Source organism: Micromys minutus (assembly GCF_963924665.1).
Source record: "Micromys minutus genome assembly, chromosome: 21".
In the NCBI taxonomy this organism is placed as follows: Eukaryota; Metazoa; Chordata; class Mammalia; order Rodentia; family Muridae; genus Micromys; species Micromys minutus.
Window position 1 is genome coordinate 40,394,271 of NC_137956.1, and position 18,099 is coordinate 40,412,369.

At 45.1% G+C, this 18,099-nt stretch overlaps 1 protein-coding gene across 3 annotated transcripts in view; it reads right to left on the reverse strand.

Moving 5' to 3' along the window:
* KLHL18 (kelch like family member 18) overlaps positions 1-18,099 on the reverse strand; it is a 49,581-nt gene that overhangs the window by 19,534 nt on the left and 11,948 nt on the right. For 2 of the 3 annotated variants that reach the window (XM_080934730.1, XM_080934731.1), the window contains exons 2-3: positions 3,481-3,611; positions 171-311 (exon numbers count right to left, since the gene is read on the reverse strand). In XM_080934730.1, coding sequence (XP_080790856.1) covers positions 171-311; positions 3,481-3,611 — 272 coding nt within the window. The remainder of the gene's footprint in view (positions 1-170; positions 312-3,480; positions 3,612-18,099) is intronic. The other variant, XM_080934732.1, reaches the window with a different exon arrangement.

Here is an 18,099-nt window from a genome sequence, read left to right on the forward strand (position 1 = left end):
AAACAGTTGGATCCTGCACAGTGCTGATCCCAAGAAATGCCACGTCTACAGAGCAGAGTAACTCCCAGATCATCGCTCAAAAACACTCTGGACACACCATTAGTTCAGCAAGGTGGCAGGGGTTCCGGAATTCCAGAGCAGAGCAGGCCCCCACCATCTGCTTTGCTCACCTCTCTCGGAGGAATGTGCAGCAAGCATCTTTGATGCTCTGCAGCTGCAGGAAGCTTGCCCCCATCAGCAGGGACTGCACGTTTTGCTGGTCAATAGCAAGGTTGCCGTTGTAAGCGAAGTTGATGAGAGCCTCCAGCGCACTAGAAGTAAGAGGAAAGGCATGAGAAGCACTTCAGAGATGAGTCCTGGCCCACAGGCCACTTGGTCCTGACTGAACTGACAGGACAACTACAGTGGTTTGAATAGGAACAGCCTCCAAAGGCTCATACATTTGAACGCTTGGTCATCAGGAAGTGGCACTACTTGAGCTTTGGGTTTTCAAGGCAGTCCCAGTGTCTGTCTTCCTGCTGCCTCTCCAGCACCATGTCTGCCTGTGTGCCACCATGCTCCTGCCATGATGATAATGGACTAAGCCACTGATACTGTACTAGTCTCAATTACATGCTTTCTATTATAAGAGCTGATGTAGCCATGTGTTTCTTCACAGCAGCAGAACACTAAGAAACTACCTGAAGAATAGATGAGCCATGTTCAAAAATTCCTTTGAGGCTGGAGAAATGACTCTGGGACCAAGTTTGGATCCCAGCCCCCATGTAGCAAGTGGGTGTCCCACAAATGCCTGCAGTTCTGGCTTCTGGGAATCTGATGCCTTCTTCTGGCATCCACGGGTGTCTGCCATAGGCACACTCACATGCACACCCACATGTGTGCATACACTCACATAGTCACACACATACACAAATAAACAAATCCCCTCTGAAAATCCGGCAGCACACCCTGTGAGTTTGAGACAGGAGAATCTCAGGTTTAAGGTCCAGCCTAGACTATGTAAGACAACATCTCAAACATACAAACAAAATCTACTTTATTCAGGATATTTAGAATGGAATGACTATTTCATCACAGCCAAAGATTCATCCTAGTCAGAAGTAGCGGTGCAAACCTTTAACCCTTTAGAGGAGGCAGAGGTAGGCAAGTCTGGTTTACACAGCGAGAACCTGTCTCAAAACAAACAAAAACAATAACTGACTGTCCACATGTACTTTTTCAGAATCCTAATAAAGAAACAATCATTTACAATCTCTCTATTGAAGAAGCTAATGGTGGCTGTCTTTCTTGTTTTGCTCCTCTGTCCATCCATACTTGTAGTCAATGTGGACAAAGTCGTAAAGTGTTTTACTAATCCCTTCTCATTCTGCTACACTAGCTTCACAGTCACTGTTTTGGAATGGCTGCTGTATAATAATACTAGAATATGTTCTAACTTATGGCCTTTATTATCAGGCACTATAACCATTGCTATTATAAACTATTGCCATCATAAATTTTTAAAAAGTATTGTTTTGGAGCAAATGTTTAGGGAGAGATTTCTAACTATGTTTTTGACTTTGTATTTGTTCCCATGGAGAATGAGATTGAAATTCCAGCCGGGAAGCTCTGGCCTCTTCTCCCTGATCTCATAACCCTCTTCCCTGGCCGATCTCACTGTGTCCAGCAGTCTAAGTACACTCTCGCCTGGTGCCCAGGCTGCTCCCTCTGTCGGAGGACTGTCCCTCCAGACAACTCAATCTTCTCATCTTCCTGACCGACCCGCCATCCTCTGCTAACTTTTACTTCTCCTTCCACCCACTTCTTCCTCTTTCTCCTCCTCTTTCTTTTGTTCTGCTTGTTTTCAAGGCAGGATCTCTTCTTTTAGCCTTGACTATCCTGGAACTAGCTCTGTAGACCAAGCTACAGAGTTCCACCTGCCTCTGCCTCCTGAGTGCTGGAGTTAAAGGTGTGTGCCATCTCCTTCCAGATTCATTCATTCATTCATTCTTTTTTCCTTTCCTTTTTCTTTCTTTCTTTTTTTTTTTTTTTAAGGAAAAAAGGTCATGTAGCACAGGCTGGCCTCAAACTCACTACATAGGCAAAGGTGACTTTTGAACTTCTTACCTTCCTGCCTCCTCTTGAGTGCTAGGATTCGAGGTGTGTGCTACCATACTCTACACCCTGCTGGGGATTGTACCCAGGGCTTTGTGTATGCCAGGGAAACACTCTACCAACCGAGCTATACACCCCATCCTGCTTTGCTTTCCTCACATGACTTTCACTGCCAGCTACATACCACTGTTTCTGCCCTGAGCTATTCACAACTTGGACGCTGTTCAGTGAGGCACTTGAGTACTTAGGTCGTGTACACAGCTCCTTCAGACACTGAAAGGCTAGGCCTAGCCCATTCTCTTCAATGTTCTGAGCCATCAAGTGACTATTAAGTTTGCCACATTCTAGATAGATGCTGTCCTTATAATACAGTGGCTATTATCCACATAATTGCTTCGGTTTAAATTTAAATGAATTAAAATTAAGTAAATTTAAAAATTAGATCTTCTGTCTCAGAGCCACAGTTCAAGTGCTCAGTAGCCATACTGTGGTGGTGCCTACCTACAAATCCATGTGGAAGGCTGAGACAAGGTGCTTGCTGTTTGAGGGCAGCCGACAAAAAGACTATTACAAAACAAAACGGTTTATTCCCATACTACAGAAGGCTTAATGGCTAAGATAGTTCTAGACTGATGAAAATAAAATGTATCACAATGTTTACTGGAAAAAGTATTCTTCCAGCTCAGAAATGTAGAGTAATAAATATATACAATACATCAAATACCATCAAAACTCCCACAAGTAAGGTATGACAGTACATATGTATAACCCCAACACCAGCAGGCAATAGAGACAGAAGGATTTCTAGCTGAGTTCAAGGCTAGACTGGGCGACACAACAAGATCTGTCAAGCCAGCGAACCTCTTTCATTTCACCCTACCTCAGGTCACTGGCTGAGGTGCTCACTGCCTGTTAATTCCTCACAGTGTATGTGGAGCAGCTCCAATACACCTGCTGCAGGCCCCCATATGGTCCAAGGCTCAGGCTGAATGGGGGTGTGGCCACGGGAAGGGTGATGGGGGTTCAGGGCTCAGTACCTTGGGTCCATTCCCTGCACTGGTGGGGGTGTGGCCACGGGAAGGGTGAGGGGGGCTCAGGGCTCAGTACCTTGGGTCCATTCCCTGCACTGGTGGGGGTGTGGCCACGGGAAGGGTGATGGGGGCTCAGGGCTCAGTACCTTGGGTCCATTCCCTGCATTGGTGGGGGTGTGGCCACGGGAAGGGTGATGGGGGCTCAGGGCTCAGTACCTTGGGTTCATTCCCTGCATTGGTGGGGGTGTGGCCACGGGAAGGGTGATGGGGGCTCAGGGCTCAGTACCTTGAGTTCATTCCCTGCATTGGTGGGGGTGTGGCCACGGGAAGGGTGATGGGGGCTCAGGCTCAGTACCTTGGGTCCATTCCCTGCATTACAATCTCATCCTGCTTGCACTCCATCATGTCATTCGTAAACATAGCATGGAAGTACGGGATGGAGGCCGCTAAGACGATCCGGTGAGCACTGAATTTGTGGTCCCCGATCTGTGGGCCAAAGAGAATACAAATATTGAGGAACATGGATATAAAAGCCCAATCTTGCCTTCCACAGCTTACCCCAATGTTCCCAGCAGTGACAGGGAAGACATCCCAGGGATGAAGGACGGACAGGCTCATCACAGAACCCCTGTGCATTTCAAACCCAATACACCCAGTGATGCTGGAAGAGATGAGGTATAAACATGGAAAAACAGATAAAAGCCTGAATGGGACAAGTGCCAGTTTTTATTCACAGGGCAACTCCTCCCAGTCTCTAAAACACACATTGCTACAGCACTTTACTGGAACTCTGATTTTGATAAAAGGCAAATTTATTAAGAGACAGAAAAGTACTCAAATTAGAGTGCTTAAATGAATATTTGAAAAAAACAAAACAACAAAATTGAGCTTAGGTTTTCTAGAAAGAGCAGCAGGTGCTCTTAGACACTGTGCTGTCTTTCCAGGCCCTAGTATCAGATAATTTTGCTTCTAGTTTGTTGCTTGGAACTTTCTTTTGTTCGTTCATTTTTTGAGACTGAACTGTCCTGGAACAGGATCTGCCTCCCAAGCACTGGGATTACAAGCTGCCACTGCCACCTGGAAATTTTATTTATTTTTATCTCACGTGCATTGGGGTTTTGCTTGCATATATAGCTATAAGCTGCCATGCTGGGAATTGGATCCTCTTAAAGAATGGCTAGCACTCTTTTTTTTTTTTTAAAGAGTTATTTATTTCATGTATGTGGGTACACTGTAGCTGTCTTCAGACACACCAGAAGAGGGCATCGGATCCCATTACAGATGGTTATGAGCCACCATGTGGTTGCTGGGAACTGAACTCAGGACCTCTGAAAGAGCAGTCAGTGCATTTAACTACGGAACCATCTCTCAGCCCCAGCCAGTACTCTTAACTACCCCAGACCGATATGCAACATTCTTACAGCTTTCTGAACACTAACCCTGAGTGAGCAGCTATTCTTTAGCAAGTTTGACTTTCTGTTTCTGGAGTTCCGAAGTTTCAGGCTCTGTACCTTGGTGCTGGTTTCTCTTGTGCATTCGCTGCCTTATTTTAAATTCTAGAAAAGTATTTTCATAGCGCTTCTTTTATTTCTATTTATGTGTGTGTATGTATGTAATATGTGTGTGTGTGTGTTCAGGTGTGCTTGACCATGCTTGCACATGTGGAAACCACAGGTTGACATCGGGTGTCTTCATAGACTGTGCTCCACTTGCTTTTTTGAGACTGAATCTGAGACTTGCAGCTTTAGCTAGGCTGGTGGCCTGAGCCCCTGGGATCTCCCCTCCTCTGCACCCTAGCACAGGTTACAGATGTGCTGAGACTCTTGGCTTTTATCTAGGGACTGGAGATCCACACCTAGGACCTCCTGACTGCACAGCAGACATTTCACTCAGAGTCCTCTCTCTGCTTCTCAAACCACATCCTTGCTGGTTCATTCTATTTTGTCATTCTGTGTGTGAGTGCTGGGACGCACATGCCACAGTGCAGGTGTGGAGGTCAGAGGACAACTTTCAGGAACCAGTTCTCTTTTCACCTTGGGTTTTGAGGATCACACTCAGGTGGTCAGCCTTGTGTTATAAGCATCGGAGGATGAACCATCTTGCCATGCCCTTGATGAATTTCTCCCTTTTATAGTGCTGTGTGCTTTAATAGTGTTGCTTTCTAGTGTTGTGGGCATGTGTGTGAAAGCCAGAGGTCAATGTTCAGTGTCTTCCTTAATCACAGTGTATTGTTCATGTATGTGTGCGTGTGTGTATAGGTCAGAGGTTGATGTTGAGTGTCTTTTATAATCACTCTTACCTTATTTTTTGAGACAGTCTTTCTTACTGGACCTGGAGCTCACAGATCTAGCTAGGCTAGCTAGCTAGCAGGCTCCAAGGAGCACCCTGTTTCTGTTTCCCCTGCACCATTGCCGGAACGTGCTGTCACACTGGCTTTTATGAGGACGCTGGGGATCAAATGCAAGTTGTTACGCTTGCACAAGTGTTCTACCAAATAGCCTTTCCCTATTTTCTCTTCCCAAGTAGGTCCCCACCACCATCTATTTAATTGTGTGTGTGCATTTGAACATATAGCAGAGTGTATCTATAACAAACAGGGAAAACAAACAAACAAATAAAAACATCCCACAAAACTAAAATCCTTTTCCCTCAAAATCCCAAGTGTTAGATTTAAAGACTCTGATGGCCAGGCAGGGTCTTTAGTCGAAACAGATTTTGGTTTGTTTTCATTTTTGCGTTGGTGATTAAGCTGTGTCAGGTAAGCACTTGAGCACTGAGCTACCTCCCCAGCCTGAGCTGGGGTCTTCTGTGTTGTTCAGGCTAGCCCTGACCATTCTGTTGCAGTCTCCCACACAGCTGGGATTGCATTTGCGTGACATCACTTTCAGCTTTGCTTTTTAATATTTATTTATCAGAGAGGCAGAATGGGTTTATGCTTTGTTTCATTAGGTTTGTGTGTGTGTGTGTGTGTGTGTGTGTGTGTGTGTGTGACAAAATCTCCTAGTGCCAAAGCTGGTCTTGGACTCCTGACCCTTTTGTCTCTACTTCCCAAGCGCAGGATTACAGGCATGCCCCTAATCCTCACAACCCAAGGAACACACTATCGTATGTTCAAGATTTTTAACTCTTGACTTGTGGACCTACAGTGCGCTCGCACACAGCTTCCCATTGATTTTTAGATCCCAATCTCACTTGCCTTTGTGAGACTCCGCCATCTGTTCTAATTTTCCAAACAGGTATTGACAAGTATGAAAATTGGAGGTTCTCTGGGCGCAGTCTTCAGGGCTTCACTCAGACAGAGGCTCCGTGTCCACTCTTTGTATAAACCAAACAGCATGAATACCTGCTGTGGTTTTGTTAGCAGTGGTTTGGACTTTCCAGTTATAGCTGATTTCTTTTTCTTAGAAGCCGCTAAGAGGATCAAGCATTCAGAACCGCTCTATGTGCATCGTAAGAACTGTGCTCTCCTCAGCAGCCATGATAAGCAAGTGCTAATTACTGAATATTTTTAAGGATTTTTTTTTTTCTTCTGGTGTTAGGAATTGAACCTGGGACCTTGTGCATGCCAGGAAAGAACTCTACCATGGCGCACTGCTTCCTGTGTACCATGGGCAAGGGGCTGTGCTTTGCCGTCCTCTCCTCACCACAGGGCCTAACACCTCTGTTTGACATTGACTTTGGTAACACTGGATACCACAGTGGAAAGAAATTCAAATTTCACTGTCCAGATATGGTAAAATTATGCTCATACCTTTGCTTCTTTTCCCGTGTGGTACTAGGAATTGAACCTGTGGTCTTGTACACTCTGCACAGGCACTCTGCAAACTGACAAGTTCAGTAGCTGTGAGTGACCCATGCCCTCAAAGCCAAAAAACAGTTGCCATCTGACCTGTCACAGAACATGTTTGCTCAAAGTCATGGGGAACAAATACCAAGAAGGAAGTGAGCAAGTCCTCCAGAAAAGAGGAAATGGCAATTCTTAAGACCCTCAGCTCTGGGAACTCCTCCCTTAGCTCCTCTCCACGCTTCCCTTAATAAATCTATATGAGCTCTGCTAAAAACAAACCAGTACCCCTAATCGAATCCCTCATGATTTCCTGATGGTGTTCATGACTTTCTTAGCTAAATTAGCAAAAATCACCTGTAGTCTGTGGAATTCAACACCGACTATACACAAAAAGCTTCCTCCTTTGTAGAATGCAGAAAGGTTGAGCCTGAAATAAAGGCATTTATTCCCCGGACCTGCCTTTCTGTTAAATAGTCTCACATGACCCAAGCTGGCCTAGAACTTGCTATGGAACTGAGGCCCATGTGGACTTTGATAGGGTTATAAGTATGGCCACCGAGCCTTTGTTCTGAGACAGGGTCTTGCTGTGGAACCCTAGCTGGCCTACAACTCTAGCCCTGGCTGCCTTCAACTCACAGTAATCCTCCTGCTTCAGTCTCCCAAGAGCTATGATTATAGACATGTGTTACTATAGTCAGTTCTATGTTATTAATCTTCTTTTTTTAACTGGTGTGTGTGTGTGCATAAATATAGATGCACACGGAGCCTAGAGCTATCATATTTCCCTGAGTCACCTCATGAAGGTGCTGGGAACTGAACTCTGGTCCTCTGTAAGAAGAGTACACATTGTACCTCTGAGCCATCTCTTTACTCCTATTACGGTGTTTCTTTTTCTTCTCTTATTGTTACAGAATTGGGTCTGAATATGTATGGCAGGCAAACAGGCAAGACATTCAGGTACATTTCTATCTTGGAATTCCTGACCCTCTCCCTTCAGAGCTGAGGAATGAACCCAGGAGCATGCTTGGCAGTGTTCCTACCACTTAGCCTAAGCCTAAAATGTACTTTTCCCCCTTGTGTCCTACTGGGAACTGAACCTATGAACTTACCCACACTAAGGAGACACTGTCTAACTGAACTACACCTCCAGCTTTCTGCAATCTTCAGGCAGCACGACTTCTTTGGGAAGCCTCATGTTTCTCTCTTAAATCTTGAGACTGGGGTTTGGTGAGAGGACTAAGTGGTTAAGAGCATGTAATTGCTCTTAGAAAGAGCCTGAGTTTGGTTCCCAGCACCCACACAGCTTCCAGGGCTCTGATGGCCACTTCCTGCTCTGACTGCTGCACTTGCATGCAGATACACACCCATACAAATAATTTAAAAATCGAAAAACAAAACTCTAAAATGATGGAATGAGGCCACCCACACTATCAAAAGGTATGTAGTTTATGGATTAAAATATATATATATATTTTTTCTGAGACAGGGTTTCTTCATGTAGCCTTGGCTGTCCTGGAACTTCACTGTGTAGACCAGGCTGACCTCAACCTCAGAGATCTGCCCTCTTCTGCCTCCTGAGAACTGGGATTAGCGGTGTGTGCCACCACTGCCCAGCTGGCTAAAATATTAATTACACTAAAACTATTTCCAGTGTTTGGCCAACTGCGCACCATAGTCTACTGACACATAACTTTAAGTTGATTCATCAAAGTTCTCATTCCTCATGTTTGTCAGTGCTTGCTAGCCTAGGTACAGCCCCTGTGGAAAATAAGCTGTCAATTTCTTCTACACAACCACCATATACAACAGCCTTTGTACTCTTGGCACATCTATCCAAAAACAAAAACAAAAGTCATGCATAATCTTTTACATACGGTTGGTCCACAGCTTTATTTGTAACAGTCAAAAAAAAAAATCCTTCAGTGAGTAAATGACTAAACAAACTATGGTACATGGAATGATACTCAGAAATATGAAGGAAAAAGGCTATCAACACACTCAGTTTGGGTGGACTTCTAAGGCATTATGCCCCGTGAGGAAAGCCAACCTTAGGCGCCACGCCTGCTACGACCCCTCTGGCAGCACTGTTAGAAAGAGAGAAGAGACTGTGGAGCTGACCTGTGCTTCCCCATACACAGGATGAGGCAGGGGATTCACTTGGGCCTAACAGGTAAAGGTCAACCTGAGCAACATAGTAAGACCCGAGCTGAGCAAAAGAAAGGCTGGAGAAGTGGCTTAGTGCTTAAGAGCACTTGCTGCTCTTGCAGAGGGCCAAAGTTTGGTTTCTAGCACTCATATCAGGTGGCTCACAATTCCAGCTCCCAGCAATCACCTCTGCATGAGGGTCCCAGTTCCGGAACTCAGGGGCTGGGCTTTCACGCTCCGATCTATCTTGGCAGTCTACAGGTTGTTTCTGAATGAGTACACTCAATGCATAATGACATCTGCTCATGTCAACTCCCACTATTCTGCCCAAACCCAACCTACCCTGTCTGTCTCACGTTGTTCCATCCACCCCCATACCTCTTATTTAAGCTGCTGGCAATTGTGCAAAATGTCTTTGTCTCCTTGCCTGGATCTTTATCTCCCAGGTTCCTGCCTAGTGAATTACTCCTCAGCTTTGGAGCTGCAGCTAAGACCGAGGCCTCCTGTGATTCCTAGGCAGTCAGTACATTCATGTGGCACAGTCCAAGCCTCCAGCACACATTGTATACCTATCCCTTATGAATACCCCTCCATCCAGGCTGAATATTCTTCCTACATAGGAAGGCCTCTAACATGTGGTTCATATATACATGTATTTAATTAATCCTAAAGCTTGTTTCATAAAAAGTCCCTGCATCTGAGATAGGTAATAGAATTGTTAATAAATCATCTTTTTAACTGGCCCCTTCTGCTCACACTGGAGGAGATTCACACGTGGGAGTTACAGGTGGCACACCTTTGGGAGTGCTGCCCTCCAGTGTCACCTGAAACTTCAGCAGGTGTGGCAAGGGCCAGGCTGTGGACAGCTTGACTTCAGGGCTATCAATGCAGCCAGTTCTGAAGAAATAAATGAGCTACACCAGCTTCTTTGCTCAGATGAGCTGCTAATCGGCTAGTATATAAGAAACTTCCGAGGAAGGGGGCCAATTCTTTCTCTTCAAATGCTGGTGATCTGCCCACCAGCCCAGAACACTAATGAGGAACCTTGTCTGGCTCGCCAGAAGCAGAAATGAGATGAGCCCTTACAAACCCACGGGGCTGGGAAATTGATAGCAAGTGTTTTCAAATACACTAGGTTCAGCTGGAGGTTTTGGCAGTGTTTTAAAGTACATTCCACCAAAGGGGGGGGGGGGCTCGTGGTGGCACACATCTTTCATCTCAGCATCCAAGAGGCAGGTGGACCTCTGAGTTTGAGGCTAGCCTGGTCTACAGAGTGAGTTCCAGACAGCCCAGGTTACACAGAGAAACTCCATCTCAAAAAAAAAAAAAAAATTAAAATTAAAGATAGAAGGAATATTTCAAACTATTGCTGAAGCTTTGGTTTTTCTGTTTTTTGGACTCCACTGGGTAGGAACTCAGAAAGGCAGGGCGAGTTGCTGAGAGTTGACAATGAGATGTGGGGTTACATCCCACATAAAGAGCTGGTTAAGACATTCAAGCCTATCCCCAGCCTTTCAGAAGCCTATTACCTTTTACCACCCATACCAAACAGGGGAGGAGAGGGGAGGGAGGAAGTAAGAGGCAGAGTCCCCAGGAATCACTGCATCTGATTAGACCAAGATCAAGTGCTAAGAAGCTATGTCTTACCAGTCCAGAGACCTTCCTCATCATGAGACTTTAAGTATACAACCAGTATCACACTCTGTCTTTTCTAAAAGTGAGTTCAAGAGTATCTCTGCCACTAATCTATAAGCACCAAAGACACCAAAGCTGGCCTCATTCATAGTCTGCTACCTCACATCTCGCCAAGCGCCAGGCACCAGTGAGTGTACTGAAGGGACATCACAGACAGACTGCCTTGGCCCTGTGGGGTGACTCAGCAAACACCCGTGAGCATTTGAAACATCTGAAGTATGGCAGGAGGTAAAGAAGGTCTGGCTGCTTCAGAAGCTCACCCTCCAGAGGAGAAAACAGACACACCTATGCTATGGAGAGGGACAGAGTGCCAGGGCTTCCAGTGCACAGCACATAAGCGGCTCTCCATCAGCCAGACAAACTGTCTCAAAACACAACCAAAACCCAAAGCAAACAAACAGAACCTCTAGATTTCAGGACAGCTGGTGTGGGCACTAAAACCCTGCATTCAGACAAGCTTCCACGCAATGCTGATGCTCTGGGTCCAATGGCAACAGTCTAAAGGTACCTTCTATTGACTTACACCAGAAGGGAACAGAGTCACAGAGACTCAACTTTACACAACTACCCACTATGCTAGGACAGGGCAAAAGAAAGAAAACATGGGTCACTTCCAAACAGAAACACATGGTTTGGTAAGGAGAGAGAGGTGTGTGAACCTGTAACTACAACATTAAACAAAAATGCCTGGTGTTCTAGCACAGGCGGCTGCACACACCTGTGATCACACCTGAGAGAAGGTAGCAGATCAAGAGTTCACGGTCATCTGTCACATAGCCAGTTTGAGACCAGCCAGGGTATATGAAACCTTGCCTCAAAAACAAACACACAAAGAGCTCCTCTGCAGAGGGGGAAAGGTTTGGTTGCTTTTCTCTTCTTGAGATGAAAGGATCCATGAAGCATGGACAGGACCCTGTCCACAGATGTCTGCAGAGGCCCGGAGCAGGGAGAACAGACAGTTACTGCAGGAGACTGTGGGCAACTAGGGAAGAGGAGCAAGAGCGGTGAGAGGAGAGTCCTAGTACTGAAAAGAGTGGGCAGGCGAGGAAAGCCAGCCAGGCTGTCTGCCAGCAATCCCCATTGGAAGCGCCTTTCGCTGGCCTCTGAGTCAGCAGGGGCAGTGGGGGATTTCTGTGAGTAGCTTAGAATTATCGGGCAGTCAGTTCAATCAGCAGTCCCTTCCTAAATCCTCCAGAGAACTAGCTGCCATCTGCTGCTTTTGCATTTACCTCCACCTCTGGACAGTGTGATAACTTGTTACCTCGTCCAAAACACAAACAAGACAGTATTTGCCAAAATGAGGCAGCAGTACCTTGGAGACACTGGTTACTGCACAGCTCTTCCCCGCCCCACACCCCCCTGACAAGTCCATAACCTTATTTGCAGTGGGCAGAAGAGTAGACTTTCCTGGGACTGTGGGGATAGTTTAGTGAGGAACATGAGTACCTGAGTTCAGATCCTAGCACCACATAAAAATCAGGTTGAGGTAGAACGCATCTGGAATCTCAACACTCGGGAGGCAAGACAGGAGGATCCCTGGAGCTCATTGATTATTCAGTCTAGCCCAACCTCCAGGTTCAGTGAGAGACCTAGAGCAACTGAGAAAGATATCCAGTATTGACCTCTGGCCTCCATATGCATGCACACACAGAGGGACAGGTACAAATGCACCATGCATGCACACATTCGTGAGTGAGACATACAAACAGCCACAAACACTCTCTCTGTCTCTCTCTCTCTCTCTCTCTCTCTCTCTCTCTCTCTCTCTCTCTCTCTCTGTTTGAATGCTTGGCCCATAGGGAGGAGCAATATTAGGAGGTATGGTCTAGTTGGAATAGACACAGCCTTGCTGCGAGGAGGTGAATCACTGATGAGCTTTGAGGGCTCAGTTTTCTTCTGCTGCCTGCAGATTAAGTTATAGAACTTTTGGGGCTGGAGAGATGGCTCAGTGGTTAAGAGCACTGACTGCTCTTCCAGAGGTCCTGAGTTCAATTCCCAGCAACCACATGGTGGCTCACAACCATCTGTAATGAGATCTGATGCTCTCTTCTGGTGTGTCTGAAGACAACTACAGTGTACTCATATAAATAAATAAAATAAATATTAAAAAAGACATAGAACTTTTAGCTCTTTCTCTAGCACCATGTCAGCCAAGATGCTGCCATGTTTTCTACCATGATAATAATGGACTAAACCTCTGAACTGTAAACCTGTTTTCCTTAGTAAGAGTTGGTGTGGTCATGGTGTCTCTTGACAGCAATAGAAACCCTGACTAAGACAGAAGAGTCTGTTTTGGTGCTGGGATTGACGCTAGAACCTAAGGCATGCTGGGTACTGTTCTTCACTAAACTACCCCTCTAGCCACTCATAAGGTACTTGAAGAGTCAAGAGTTTCAAACAAGGAACTAGGCTCCGTGGGGAAGAGAGGGACCTTGGCTGACTTCATGCACTTCCTCTTTTCTCTTTGGCCATTCTGTTCTTACCTATCAACTCCCTGAAGGCACCACAAAATAATGAACGAATGTGTGCCTACCTCTGGCCCGAGTTCATTCCTTTCACTCCATACTCCTCCCTCTCCTTCTAGGATGAACTACTCCCTGCCTGTAGATCGATATTCAGAGAGGCTGTTCTGGCTCTGCTGACAAAAACAGCATTTTCAGGCTCCTTATTCTGCTTTGTTTCTTTGGACTTGTCACTACTGGACCTTCAGTCTTTTGGTTTTCTGTTTGCTGCCCATTCTGAGCACAAGCTTATGTTCACAAAGACCTTCCTTGAACACGGAAGACAGAGACACATCTGTTAAATACAATGAAAGTCATCCAGGAAGAGCAGGATAACAGGGTCAAGAAGCTGAGCATGTGAGTACATGTGTACATGTGCCAGTCTGTTGGTTACACAATGATCATTCCCTGAGGCCCAATAATTCTCTGGGAGGGCCAGCAAGATGACGTAAGTGTTGTGCAAAGCTGGACAAGACTGAAGGCCTGAGTTCAATATCCAGAACCCAGACTGTGGATGCCTCAGTCCTTCTTAGAAGGGAGAACAAAACAGGAGAGGAAACACAAGGTCAAGTAGAGGAGCCGGGACTGAAGAAAAGATCTACAGAGACTCTCACCTGGAGAACCACCCCATCTGCAGCCACCAAACCCAAGCACTACTGCTGATGCCAAGAACTGTTTACTGGCAGGAACCAGATATGGATGTCTCCTTAGGGGCTCTGCCAGAGTCATATAGATACAGATGAGCTAAACATCAGACTGAACAGGGGGAACCCCAATGAAAGAGCTATAGAAAGCACTGAAAGAGCTGAAAGGTTTGCAACCTCATGGGAAGAACATCATCATCATCAACCAGCCAAGGCACTGAGGTGGAGAGGGTGATTGGGAGAGGGAGCACCTTCATGGAAGCAAGTTGAGGGGGAGGAAGAAGAGGAGTGGCGGGGGGGGGGGGGAGGAGAGAAGGGTATAACATTTGAAATGTAAATACAGAGAATAGCCAATAAAATTGAAAAAATGCAAAAATGGGGGGGGACGGAGGATAGATTGCCAGAGTAAGTTTGAAGCCAAGCAGAGCCACTAAGGAGGGGCTGAGAGAAGCCAGATTGAATCAGTCAGCTTGGAGAGGAGTATAAGACAGAGCAGTTGAGTTGAACCAGCCAGTCGGTGCTCAGAAAGAACAGAAAGGGGTGAGCTTATTCAGCAGGAGGTCTCAGAGGCTGAAAACATTCTAGTTCTAGATAAGATTGTATAGAGGCCAGAAGCCTCCAGGTTTAGGCCTAGGTAAGCAGACTGAGGCTGTAAGCCTCGGAGAGGACACATCAGAAGAGTAAAAGATATGTTACAAGCTAGCGTGAAATACCCAGTGCTACAGCAGAAACAAGAGAAACCCTGCCTCAAAATGAGACGGAAGGAGAGCACCAACTCCCAAAAAGAGTAGTTCAGACATCTACCCACTTGTGAACACCTATTACCTAGATATGTTGATAAAAAACAATTCTGCCTCAAACCCTGCTTCCCTGGACTGTGGCTATTTACAAAACTATAAATAATCACACAACTATTGTAGAAAGTGCCACAAAACATACAAAAAAAAGAGAGGATGAAGTTGTGTATGGTGTTTTCTGATCTCAGTTTCTGATCTAGCTGTTGCTCCTTTCTGAAGTGGCTTGTAATTTTTGTTGTGGGGAAGTGGGGACTTGAGCCAGGCCCCCAAAGCTGTTTCCTGACAGCATGAAATTACCTGGGATATCTCTTTCGCACTGCACTCATTGGTCTATTGGCAACACTTGCTGCATTGACTGCACACCCCTGAAAGCCTAGGCCTTCTTTCTGGTTTATATTTAGAAAAATGATTGCCCTTACAGATGCCTTGTTCACAACTCTGTTGCAAATGACTATTTCCTACATCTGAAACACGGGACATTTTGATATCAAAGACCTCTAGCTACACCTTGATCTATTATATTAACGTGGTATATATTAGAAACAACATTGTTCCTATTCCTTATTCACTTGTCCATGTGCGCTGCCCGCCTCACTGTTAATGGCTTAATATTTTTTTTTTTTACATTCGGTATTCGAATTTGCAAACGCCAAGGTCTCAATCAACACTTGCCCTCCATCAGCGCCCTGTACATCTTTGTTCACAGCTGAGACTAATCTTTGTCAAAATTCAGTGAAGGCCTTGTATAATCTTTGTAAACAAGGTGAACTTTCTCCTGGGCTCCTCAACTTTTGTCCCAAACTCTTAAAGCTGCTAAGCAATGTTGTTCTATAGTATCATCATCAAATCGAAACTGTTCTTCTATACCAGAGCACTGTCCTAGCAACTGGTCTTTAACGATATTTATTCCGCACTCTATTCCCCTCTTCAATACTCACGGTTTCTTTCCCCCACCAGGTGAGCCCTTGCAATTGCAGACTTGCCTCTATTATATGTTACTAATCCCTCCCAGTCTTGGTGAATAATTCTATTTTGAGTAGCCTGGTCATTTAGAATTTGTTTCAAATAAGAGAGTGCATCCCATATGAAATTATGGCAACTTTAAAATACCTTAGAGCTATCATTTCTATAGGATACCATAACCTTGATCCTGCATTAGCAGGCATGTGTTATGGTGGGAAGTTGGTGATGATCTCATAAGCCCAGGCTACCTGTCCTACCACTCTGGTGGTGCAGGTGAGTCGAGATGAATCCTTTCTAAATGGGCTGTTTAATTAGACTGTCTTCTGCCTCATCAGCTTTTCTCTGACCTGACCACCCTCAGGCACAGTTTCTGTCCCTCTTTCTTCCTGCAGGAAACTCCAGGACTGATCCTTTGTGTTCTTTTTTCCAGTGTTCCTCATTTCCCAAGTGAGTCTCCCTCCACCTGTAACCTCTCCAGTTACACTGCCAACTCTGCAAGCCATTCATTCATAAACAAGAGAGCACAGTGACTGGGAGCAAAGCAGAGATATCCCAGTGGTAGCAGCCACAATACATTTTTTGTTGGCATATTGAAAAAAAATAATTCCATTACTTTTCCCCTGCTGTGTCTTCTATGGCATTTAAACTCATGTTTCCCTTTTTTTTCTTTATCAAGTCCCATGTTTAAGTGCCACTTGTTACTTTGTGAGTTCTTCTTTTTACCACCCTTTATCCCTCTGATCACTAGATTGGAAAGAAAGAAGGATAGAAAGGGGGGGGGGGCATGAGTCTAATTTACTTCCTTTCATTTCTTCTTTAAGCATGACTGCTAACAAACTGCAAACAACCCTGCCACCCTCCAACCCAATGTTGTTGCCCATTACCAACAACCACAGACGATGCATATCAGAGCCCTAGCATTTTAAAGAAAAGATTTATTTATTTAATTATATGTAAGTACACCATAAGCTGTCTTCAGACACACCAGAAGAGGGCATCAGATCTCATTACAGATGGTTGTGAGCCACCATGTGGTTGCTAGGATTTGAACTCAGGACCTCTGGAAGAGCAGTCAGTGTTCTTACCCATTGAGCCATCTCTCCAGACCCTAGCATTTATGTGCCCTCTGAAATTTTACCAGAATTTCAAACATCACACACTGTAGAAACTATCTGCAGCTGGCAAAGCCATGCCTCTGACAGTGCTTGAAACAAATCATACTGAGTTGCTGTGGGTTGTATGAAGTAGCTCTATATCCTTGTACCTGGGATTAAAATGAAAGTACATTCTTCCAGAATTTCTAATTTTTTTTAAACAAAGCCAAAAATCCCAAAGTACCAAAAGTGTTCCTACAAAAGGGTCTTATGTAGCCCAGGATAGCCTTTCCAATTGGCTATAGAGTATGAACTTCTTATCCTGCCTCCACCTCCCAAGTGCTAGAACTACAGGTGTGCACACCACTCCTTGTTTACAATCCAGCTCCTAACAGCTGAGTTTGCACACTACCTAAGTTAGTTTTGCATCTCTGTGGCAAAATATCTGTCATAAACAAGTAAGGGAAAGTTACTGTGGCTCAGGGTTTGAGAAGACACATTAATACATCCTGGCTAGGGTATGTCAGTGGACACATGAAGCCAATGATCACCCTCCTTTTGGTTTTGTTTTCTGCAGTTAAGTTTTGTACTGTTGTGATAAAACACCATGACCAAGCCTTCTCATAGAAGAATGAGTTTATTTGGGCTTACAGTTCTAGAAGCGTAGAGTCCATGGGTGACAGAGCAAAGGCATAGAGGTGGGAGCAGGAGACTGAGGGTTCAGACCTGAATCACAAGCAGGAAGCACACAGAGGGAATTGAGAGTGGTTCAAGTCCTTAAACTCAAAGCCCACCTCCAGTGACATTCGTCTTCCAACAAGACCACACCTCCTAAGTCACCCAAACAGCACCACTAACTGGAACCACGAATGTTCCTCAGCCAAAACACCATGCTATGTCCACTGTCAAGAAGCAAAGAGATGATGCTGGCTTCCTCCTTTTACCTTTTCATTCAGTCCAAGACCCCACCCATGACACAGTGCCACTCACACTAAACCTTTCTGAAAATTCCCCCAGAAACACATCCTGGGTATGTGTATTTCCTGGGTGAGTCCAAGTCTAGTCAAGTTGATAATGAAGGATAACAAACTCACCACAAGTTCACAAATAAGTATGGAAAAGATTATTTCTTAATATGAAATAGTTTTGATCGTTGTGACCGGATTAGAGGCAAATTTTGTTTTAGGGTCAGAAAGCACTATAAATATTGATTCTGAGTTTGAACTCAGCTTGGTCTACGTAGTGAGGTTCTAGTTAGAAAGGAAGGAAGGAAGGAAGAAAGAAAGGAAGGAAGGACAGAAGGAAAGAAAAGAAAAAAGAAAGAAAAGAGATGTAATGAGTTGGAAAG